This window comes from Phoenix dactylifera, unplaced genomic scaffold, assembly GCF_009389715.1.
Source record: "Phoenix dactylifera cultivar Barhee BC4 unplaced genomic scaffold, palm_55x_up_171113_PBpolish2nd_filt_p 000932F, whole genome shotgun sequence".
Lineage (NCBI taxonomy): Eukaryota > Viridiplantae > Streptophyta > Magnoliopsida > Arecales > Arecaceae > Phoenix > Phoenix dactylifera.
In genome coordinates, this window is record NW_024068291.1 from 143,140 (window position 1) to 154,277 (window position 11,138).

An 11,138-nucleotide genomic window follows, 5' to 3' on the forward strand; every position below is an offset into this window, starting at 1 on the left:
AGGAGTCAACAACAAATAAAAGAAAAAAACATGGTGACTTTTTGAGGAGGGTAGCGCACGCCATGAAGGGCTTTACGCACTCCATAAGAAGTCTTCACGCACGCCTTGGTTTCTATCCTAATTTAGACTTTGAATGGGTCAACAAGCTAAGCAACTAAGACCATATTATCTGGGACTCTCAAATCAACTAAGACTCTAAAATAGCTAGGACTCTTTCTAGCTTTAGACTAAAAATTTAGGACTTAATCTAACATTGGACATGCCCAATGTTGGACCCAAACTCCTTAACTCAAGACTCCTAATCAACATGGACTCCTTAATTGGCACATGACTAAGACTCTAAATCAGCTAGGACTCTTTCAAACGATACATGGACTCATTACAAAGACTCTAAATAAATCAGGACTCTTCAACACCTCATAGACTCAATGTAATTTGACATTGAAATTCTTGGACCCAATGTAGCTTGGCGCTGAAACTTTTGGAGCCAATATGTTCTAGCGTTGGAGCCCATGGACCCAGTTTAATTCGGTGCTGGAACTCTTAGACCCAATGTGTCTTGGCGCTGGAACTCTTAGACCTAATGTATTTTGAGCACGCCCAAGCAAGGATCCAAATTCCACGCATGTTCATGTTGATTTGGGCTCCTGCTTCTGCATCAATTTTTTTTGCTAAGAAAGGACTCGACCCCGTCGAGTTGGGGGTGATTTGAAGATTTTTAGCCCAAGTAGATTTGGGCTACTGCGATTATGCTGGATATGCAGTTACGCGGAGATTTGCCATCTGGTGCGCACACGGGTACGGGATGGTGCATGCCAGAAGAGTCCTGGTGGAACTGGAACTTGAGGCTGGTGTGCTGGGGGGCCATCAACTGGATAGCTGCGCACGAACGCAGGTACGGTGCGCACAGGACGCGAGTCCAATGCGCACAGGATGCAGATCCAGACGAACGCTAGGAGGCTGCATTGCGCATGGCAGCAGCGGCTGCTATGCTCGATTGCAGAATTGCGCGCGGGCACGGAGCATGGCACTATGGGTGGATCGGCTGGTCGCTGCTTGTGCCCTCATGACTTCAACTAATGAACAATTTTTCACCTCAAAATTAGATGGCATCTCTTTTGAATTTTTAGAATCGTATTCCTTTGCAACTGACGCGAATATGTCCTCATCTTCATGGTTGATCTCCTCGACTCACCTCATAGACTACACCCTGGATTACTAAATTTTTGGACTTGAAACCAGCAATCCGTAGTGGTCAGTGTGGCTCGGGATGAGGCTCCTATTTCAGCTTCCTCTTGTTCAGCAACTTGTAGGAGACGATGTTCATCCCATTCCCGTTGTTGATGATGAGATTTATGGCTTTATTGTTGTGTTCGACATGGACATGCAGGATGACTTTTGGTGGTGCGGACAAAGGAAGGGGCAGCAATGGGAAAGAAGGTCTTGGTGAAGACGATGGTGGGAAAGAAAGGATAACTACGAGGTTGAGTAGATTAGATCTCGCAATGAGATCTATGGCATGCTGAATGTCATGCTTCGGTGGAAGTTCCTTAGGTAGATCTTTAGGTGTTGCATTAGAAAAGTTCTCCAAAATCGACTTGAAATCAGATGGGATTACCTCTAAAATTTTAGATCTAATCTCTCCTTGCTTAAAATCCGAAAGGACCCTACGATCAACACAAATGGGTAGATCTGAACATTCTGGTTCTACCATAAGTGCTTTTTCCTCGTTGTCTTTCTCCTCTACTTCGATCTCAGCAGGTTGAGGAGGAACTATAGATGTCTCTGTGATCTCGTTTTCTTAACAAGCCAATGCGAATCGCTGTTCTTTGGTGGGGCAAACATCAGCAAGGTGTCCTCGGCTGCTATACTTGTAGCAATCGGATTGGCTTCCTCTTTGCGGCATAGGACCCTTTTCCTTTTTGTTGGCCCTTGCTACTCCACGCTCTGGATATGTAACCTTATTTGCAGAATTTCAGATCTCGTGAAAGGTGAAATACCTCAAGAGAAAGGAACGCCCTTGTTGCTGCATTCTAGAGGTCCTCACCTAACTTGCTGCGTTGTAGTTGCGCCTCTACAACATCCATCTTTTGTGCCATAGCAGCAAATTAATTAGCGATTTTAGCCAACATTTCTTCTACTTCTCGATCGTCGTTGTAGGAACGGTCGCTTCTCATACTCATGAAGATTAGAGCTGATCAAAACCTGGGCTGGGCTCGGGCCGAGCTCTACAGTAGAAATTAGGCCTGATGGCTATGCCCAGGCTCGGCCTGGCCCGACTGTCAGGCTTAAATTTTTGTCCAGGCCCGATCCAACTTTATAAATCTGGTCTCAGGCCCGATCCGATAGGCTCGACCCGACATGCCCGACCCGACATGTCCGATTTTTTCTTTGTTTGGAATCTGAAAATATGCCAGAATGGCCCAATAGCTTAATGGGCTCTCTAAAACTTTATATATATATATGGTGTTTTATATATAAAACACGGGCCGGGCGGGCCAGGCCGGGCCATTTTTAAAAGTTTCCAGGCCCGGCTTGATTTTTTGGTCGGGCCGCTTTTCCTACCCAGGCCCGACCCATGGCCCTTTTTTTAATGCCCAAGCCTGAAAAATTTCGGACCGGGCTGGGCGGGTTGAAGGCCCGTGATCAGCTCTAATGAAGATAGAGTACCTAAGTTGATATCGGTCGGCATTGTAGGGACGACCGCTTCTCGTACTCATGATGGTAGAGTACCCAAGTTGATGTAGATCGGTAAGGTAGGAACGACTGCTTCTCGTACTCATGATGGTAGAGTACCCAAGTTGATGTAGATCGGCAAGGTAGGGACTACCGTTTCTCCTACTCATGGTGATTAAGGATCTTTGCTCTGATACCACTTGATACAAACAGAGATGGGTGATTGTTGAAGATTGGGGATGGAGGTTAATTCCCTCCTTTTTTTTATTCTTCAATTGCAGCTAGGGTTTCTTATGGATGGAAGGAAGAAGGTGATGATGAAGATGGCTAATGGGTTCAATTGGGTGTGGGTTGACTCACCCGTGTGCAAAAATTGCTGATAAATTGTGGACGCAATAGGAAGTGGGCTTGGATTCATTGTGGGATTGGGTTAGGCATGAAGGACTTGTGGGTGGTTAGGGATTAGGAGTTCTAATGGAATTAGGACTCTAGGATTGGCGTGAGATAAGAATGGTTGTTGGCGTGAGAAAGAAGGGAGGAGTCCTTCTCTTACTAGGACTCTTAATTAAGGAGAGGATATGGCGTGAAGAATGGGTTGTGGCGTGAGGATTGGGAGGAGTCCTTCTTCCATAAGGACTCTCAAATAAGGATGGATATTGCATGACGAAAAGAAGGGATATTGCTGAAAACATGAGGGAAGAAAAAGATAAATATAGATTTGGATGAGAGAGTCTTACCCTCACACAAATCCAAGGGATGGCATGAAGAAGGAGAAGGAGTCTCACCTTCACCAACTCCTACCAAGGCTTGGCATCTCACCAAAGAAAAAGAGAAGAGAAGCGTCTCACTTCCTTCACGAGAAGAAGGCTCTCAAATTTTCTACAAAAATTCTAATCTTTATTTTCTGAATTTTATTCTTTTTATATAGAGTAAGAGATTGGGATAAGTTGGACTCTTACAATCTGAAATTTAAAGGACTCCTACTAAACATGGACTCTTTTTAAATTAATTCAAACATTTGTCTAATTCAACCACAAGTTAGATAAGAATCCTACTTGAATTGGACTCTTCATGACACTCATCTTTGAAGGAGTCAACAATGATGCAGGAACAGCCCGAGCCATCCTAGATGGGCATCGTATTTGGATCGTCACTTGGGTGTACTCAAAACACAATGGATTCAGTATTTTCAGCACCTACTTTATATAATGATAATAGTGGTCTATTTTTTTATTTATTAAACAAAGAGATGTAGGCACTGATTGTGTAAATTCAACATTTAAATATTTAAGCTATATAACCTATAATTTCATAGTCATAAACTAAATTTATTATTAGCTTGCTACTATGCTTTGACGCATATTATCTTGACTTTCACTTGAATTATCTCTTTCTGCACCTAGCAGCCTTATTTGTTTGAAAAGAACAAAGAGAAAATGAGCTTAATAGCTCATTAAGTAATCATGCATTACCTTACTAGATTAAGCATAAGTTTTTCATAATTTAATGCATCATTAGAAAATAACTTTTATTACAAACCAAATATTTCATAGACATGGTAACATAACAATCCATGATACGAAAATCCAATCATGTATGCATAAATCATGCAAATTCATAAACACAGTTCCAAGTATATAACTTAAATATAGTATTAATTCATTAAACCATTTTGCTATGTAATTAGAGCATTTCATAATAACTTCATAATAAAATATGTCATAAACCAATCATGTTATTGCATATGCAAATTTTATAAATAGTCATATCATTGCATAAAAATAATACTCTCAAACTAAATGCTAAGAACATCTTATACCCATGGTAGAGACATAATCGACTGGATATTATAGTCTGCTAACTATTATACCTGATGGCGAGGCTGTATGCTAACTATTATGCTTACTCTTGGGGCCATATGCTAATATTATACTTGTTGGCAAGACCGTATGTTAACTATTATACCCCTTGTGGGGCTATATACCAACAATTAGATCCGCTGGTGGGGGACTGTATGCCAACTATTATACCTACCGGCGAGGGCCATATATAGCCACATGAGAGTCTGTAATCTTATTTCTTAAATCATTTTTTTAAAATATATTTTTTAAAATCATATGTGAATTAGATAATAAATGGCTTATAGAGTTCATAATCCATAAATAATTCTTTAATAATAAAACTATTATAAAATTATTTATTGTAATTCGACTATTTTTATAAAAATTCATAAGTCATAATTAGACCCTATATATGTCATCTTCGTAGGAAAAAATGCACTTATTTATAAACTGAAAATTATTTGCACATACGTATCCATTAGACAATGCTATAAGAATATGAATCATTTCACAATCATATACTTGATCCTAAATTTTTAAAAAATACAAAGTCAATCTTATCAGTATAATTTATATTTTCTTACTTCATATGGATTAAAATTGACCAAAAATTCAAAAATTAGTAAGGTTTGTACCGGGATCACTTATTCTCGATTCGCCTAAAGTTCACTAAGTTCAAATAGGTAAAACAGCCACACCTATCCAAAACCATTTAAGAAGATAAGATAATTTATATTCAACTATTTACAAATCTAAATATAAAATAAGAAGCTCTAGGGGATCAAAAGGAATTTGATTTGACTTTAAATATAAAATTTGAAAAAAAGTGGAAAAGACCAGTCCAAGTAGTCGTTGCAACACGGGTCTAGGCCCTTTATCGAGGTCCACCCGAAGGTACATTGAGGAGAGGACATGTAGAGGAAGGATCCATTATTTTATTTTATTTTATTTATTTATTATTATTTTTATTTTCTCGCTTCTCTCTTTGTTTTTTTTTCTTTCTTCTCTCTCTTCTCTATCTCTTTCTTTTTCCTTTTTCCCTTCTTTCTTCTTTCTCACCCTCTTCTTTCCTTTTCTTGTTTTTTTTTGTTTATTTCTGGCGACCTTTTGCCAGATTCTAGCCACTAGTAGGTTGATCGGGAAGAGAAAGAACGAGGGAGGAAATGGAGAAACTTGCCTTGGCACCAACGAGCTTGAGGTTGCTGATTCAGCAGCTCAAAATAGGGCACACTGAGCCCAAGTGGAGAAAGGAAGAGGAAGGAAGAAAGAGAGAGGGGAAAAGAGGGAGGAACGGAAGAAGGTCATGGTGGAGAGATTCAAGTGGAAGGAGGCGGGGTGAGGCCAAAGAACAAAGAAAGAAAGAAATATAGGGGAGGACGCCATCGGGATCTGATTTCTTCGTGATTGCCAGCGAGAAATCTCATTGGGAAAGGAAAGATTGGGTGTGAAATCATTGATTTCAACCGGCCCTTTCCTCTCTCACACGCGATTTCTAACTTTGACGGTCTAGTCTCCGCCTAGATAGCCTGAGCCGACTCGGCTCACTGAGTCTAATCGGCCGGCTCCTTGTACCTCACCATCAAAGAAAAATTATTTATGCATCCATTTCAATTCCTAAAATAATAGGAATGCAAGAAGTCTTTAAATTAAATTAACATCAAATGATCGTTGTTGGTAGTGCCAAGTTTACGCATTAATAGTAAATTAATACCAATTTAATTCCAGGGCTTGGAGCTTTAGTAATTTAATTTAAGAATTGAAAGAGATGAATGAATATAAATTTAAGAATTTAGTTTAAGAACTAATGTGTGACCTATAAGCCCATGAGTCTTCAAAATTCCACTAGAATTCCGAGGGTCGTGTTCCCAAGTCCCAACCATCGATCGCACTATGGCGCTCTCTCCAAGGTTCCCTAGGAGCATCCAAGAATCCGCTGGCAGCAGCTCCCCCTCGCCCTCGGTTCGGTGGCCCTTCGCCAATCTGTTCGACCGCGGGCTCCGAGATCAGATCTCTGCTCTCAAGCGCTGCGAGCAGGAACGCCAAAAACTCGAATATCAGATACACGCCCTCGATGTCCGTATCGAGAGGTTTGACGAGCGCTGGGAACGACTCCGGGTTTGTCCTCCTCCTTTCCCTAGTCTCTCCCCATCGTCTTAATTTTTGTCTTTTGATCTCTTTTCTTCTTTCTCTCTCTCTCTGGGATTGTTTTCTTCATGGCAGCATCAAATTCCATTTTAATTGTTGCAGGCTGAAGGGAACTTGAGTTCCGAGAAGCTGACAAATTGCGTCGGCAAGAAGGAGAAGATGGAACAGGAGAAGGCGGAACTAGAGAATAAAGAGAAGGGTTTCGTTGAACGATACATCAAATTAAAGACAGAACAAGACCTCCAAAATTCACAGGTAAAAAAGATGATGAATCTTCTTGATTTCGTTCGACTCTTCTTGATTGAAATCTGAAATAACCATACATTTTGACTTTTCTTGATTGAATTTTCTGTATCCTGAACATAGAACTGATTCTCTAACTATGAACAAGTATCAAGAAAATGGTGAAAACAAAATGCTTGAATCGGCAAGAAAACACTTAGGACAGAGTAATCTTTTGTTTATTCATATGTTTCATCTCCCTTCGGTATGAGGAGCGTTTCATCTTTAACTCTTTACTCATGGGTGCCACTGGGCTCGAATGCTACTTATCCTTAATGGCTTATCTTTTCCTCAGGAGATAAGATGTCTCATGAGTTTAGAGAAAGGTACCTCTCCTTTCAATTTCTTGGATCTTCTTACCAATGCCTCTGAACCTATATATGTTCATATAATTACTTGATTGCCCCCTCCAATAAGGCATTGAAGTTTTATGATTTTCAAGAAATTCATTTTGTCATCCCTTGTTCCTCATTTCTTCTTCTTCTTCTTCTTCAAGTAGAAAAGATAATATCTAACTCCCAGTAGAAAAAAAGATCCTACCCATGTTCTGATATATGATTCATGATCAAATTTCTTGATCGCTCACCGACCAGCGGCACAGTTCGGTTCTGAGTCAACACCTCTCTGTTGTTTTTGGGTCAGTAATCTGCTTAATGCAAGTTTATAGGAGCTACAAAGTAGTATATGTATGCTGGATTTGAAATATGTCTCGATAATAACATAACACCATCAACAATGAATTATAGGATATGTTTATGCTATTTTTCCCAACTTTTGTAGAAAAGATAGTTTTTTTCTGAATTTCTTTTTTATTAAAGTACACGGTTGCTTTTTTTTTCTTATAGTCATGAAGTGTTGTCCTCTCAAGTTTGTCTTTTTTCTGTTTTAACATAACTTTGTGTATCCATAATTTTTATATATAAGAAGTTGCTATCTCTCTAGATTGTAAACTTGGCTGCTCAAATTGAAACCCTGCAAACAGAGAATGAAAGCATGACAGCCAAGCTTCGAAAAGCTTATCAGAAGGTAAGAAGATAAAAGAATTTTTGCCTTATTTTACCATTCATAGATGTCTGAATTTTATTTCTTTTCTTTTAAAAATCATACACATCTAAATTAATTATAAATGTTATTGAAGTTCAAGGTACTTCACGAAGAGAACGAAATCCTGTGGAAAGTGGCTGAAGATAGAAACCGCCTCCTGCCCATTAAAAAGAGAATCACATCATCAGCGTGTGACAGAAGGCACTCCTCAAGTGCTTCAGATAAGGTGAGAATCATTCTAGAAATAATGTTCGTGAAGACCTTGTAATCTGTGAATCTAATTAATTTATTGCCAATGCGTCCAGAACTCATATCTTACTCTTGATACATTTAGATGGATGGTGTTTCATGTGAAAGTTAAATCACTAGATACTTGAAAACAACTTATTCATAATCACTAGCTGTAATAATTACTAGAGTAATAGGTTTCCAACATAGATGAAAAACTAGATTTTGTTCATGCTAAGCATTAGCTTCATCTGATCATTGATAAAAATCAGATTAGCGTCAATCACCCATTTAGACTTGACAAATGTGGCCTTCAGAGTTCATTTTGGATGACTCTCTGAAGTATTTTCTAGTTTTCATGTTCTGATTCGATTGTTAATGATTCTTGCCTTCATATCTGATATTACTTTAGTTCTTCATAAATACATGCAATGATGTTTAACCGACATCAATACCCAAAAAAGATGATTGAAAAAGTGGGGTACAATATTTTGTGTTTTCTTGTTATATGCTTTACTAAGTGTGACATTTTCATGTTTAGTTTTAATTCTCTGTCCAACTGTTATGCAGGGGATATAAGATCAAGCATAAGTGCGATGAGTCCGGCCAAGAGGCTGATTGATAGCAGTGCAGCAGAGTGCCACTATCGCCTTTGCGACAGAATTCTCCTTTGAGTAGCGTCTTGCTCATCAACTGATAATTGGATTGTGCCAGTACTTGAAAGCTCTATGTTCAGCTTCATTTCTAGTTCTTGTTGTACATGCATTGAGATGAAACTTAATACGTTGAAACCGGGGCAGCTGGATGGAGTATTTGTTCTTTAAATTCTTGGCACCACGCTGATAAATCAAAATGAATAGCGAGTTATACTAACATCAATATCTCATCATTTAGTCCATGTTTACTATAGGGGATACTTTGTTGATTTATATGTTGTGTCAAAAATAATTGCTGGCCCGTTTGGTTTGATATGTCTTAAAGAAATAGTGAATATATTAGGCAAGAATCTTGGTACTTCTTAGTAAATAGCTTTTAAAATCTTGCATCAACTCTAAAATAAAATCAAGTCAAAATAAAGATGTCAAAAAATTTTCTCTAATTGCTCTCCCACAATAAATTCCTGAGTCAAGCTAGTTCTTGAAATCTGTAAAAACAGTAAGAATCGTATAATGAGCTATATAAGCTATGAACATTTTAGCTAGATAAATCAAAAAATAAATTAAATAATTATTTATAGAAAATAAGCATATAAAATTTAATATTTTACAAATAACTATATAAAATTTTTAAAGTTTTAAAAATATTAACTTATTTAAAACTTTAAAAATTCATAGAAATAGGATTTCTATTTTTGAAGATAGAAAAATGAAAATAATGCCAAACAACATTTAAAATTTTCAAAGACAATTTTTCTTTATGTTTCTAAAAAGTAGTCAAATGTATATATTTTGCCACAACCTGAACCCAAAGCGTAACAGACGCTGCATACATATAGGGCGGACCAAACAAGCATGCAAGGTTATAGATCAAATCATAGTAATTTAAAGCAATAATAATAATAATTTTTTGATCCTCAAAAATTAATTTAATCAAGATCCAATCAAATCACTCTCATAAAAAAAAATATTCCAAAATAACATGAGTTATATTGTTCCAACTAATTATGATCATTCAATCGAATAAAATATTCTAACTAAACTGAGCTAATCTAAATTAAACTAAGATAGAAGTCCCCCAAGTCATGAATATTTTTAGAAGATCTAGCACATCTTCCAAGTCCTGAGCAATCATAATTTTAGAGCTAAAAAATAGAAAAAAAAAGGATAATGAGTTACACTAGCCTAGTAAGCAACAAAATATATCGAAGTTGGGTCTAAGCATGCCAAACAAATAATTAATCAAATAGCATGATACTAACTAGAAATAAATCAAATCTTAAATAATGCACATACTTCTTTCAAAATTTATTTTTTATAAATTGATACTAAACCCAATATCAGGCTATGGCCATGTAACCCGGTGGCTATATCAAAGTCGACTCATGGTTCTTTAGGGTTGACCTGTCCACTTCAAAAACTCCTAGAATTCTTTAAAATCTTCTCCAACTTTGAGAATTGTTCTTCCAAGCTTCTCTAACCTTTCAACCTTATTTTGCTTTCTATAAAATAAATTTAATTTTTTCAAGAACACAAAATTATTAGTATTATACTCAAACATTTTGTACTTATCAACCTTTCAACCTCCTTCTCTCTCTCCCTTTTTTATTAAATTAGAACTATTTAAGATCAATTTTAGTGGTGCTGAAAACATCAAATATTAGAGTTGCAATTTGGTTCATGATTGAAGCACATGATGTATCAACCGAATAGCAAGCTTTAAGAAATATCGGAACAAATCTCAAAATTGAATTTTAAAAGAGGCTTACTGGAGAGAATCATTTTTCATTTTTACAAATGTTTAAAATTCTTTCTTCCCTTTTGTAGAAGTATTTAATTTATGCTATTAAGTTTCATATGATCTCTCCCCCTCAAGTGTTTTTTCTCTCTCTTAATCAATCATTCCATTAAAATTTCAAAATTTGTGAAAAGTTTTCAATAAAACTTTTAGATTAATAATTTGATATATGTATTTTCTATGCATTGCAGATCAACTTAAGTCATTAAGATTTTGAGTATCAGGATATAAAAAATACATATTTCAAAGTATTAGATCATATTCATTTTAAAAATATAATAGACTCTATAGATCCAAAATCAAATTAGGAGCTAATATTGTTGAGTTTCAGTAAATATTAGTACATTGTTACATGTAACAAGATATTAAGTATAAATATCATGGAATTAAAGCGTGTAAGACATCACAAAGAGATAAATCAAAATCAATCCATTCGTTTATTTACAAATTTAGAATCATTCATCCATT

At 36.8% G+C, this 11,138-nt stretch overlaps 1 protein-coding gene across 1 annotated transcript; it reads left to right on the forward strand.

Annotated features, from left to right (window-relative positions):
• The first annotated feature begins 6,358 nt into the window (after positions 1-6,358).
• Positions 6,359-9,089, forward strand: LOC103696243. Its single transcript, XM_008777792.4, has 5 exons — positions 6,359-6,632; positions 6,765-6,917; positions 7,887-7,970; positions 8,083-8,214; positions 8,787-9,089. The coding sequence occupies exons 1-5, from the start codon at positions 6,408-6,410 to the stop codon at positions 8,793-8,795; spliced, it is 603 nt and encodes a 200-aa protein (XP_008776014.2). The 5' UTR covers positions 6,359-6,407; the 3' UTR covers positions 8,796-9,089.
• The last annotated feature ends 2,049 nt before the right edge of the window (positions 9,090-11,138 follow it).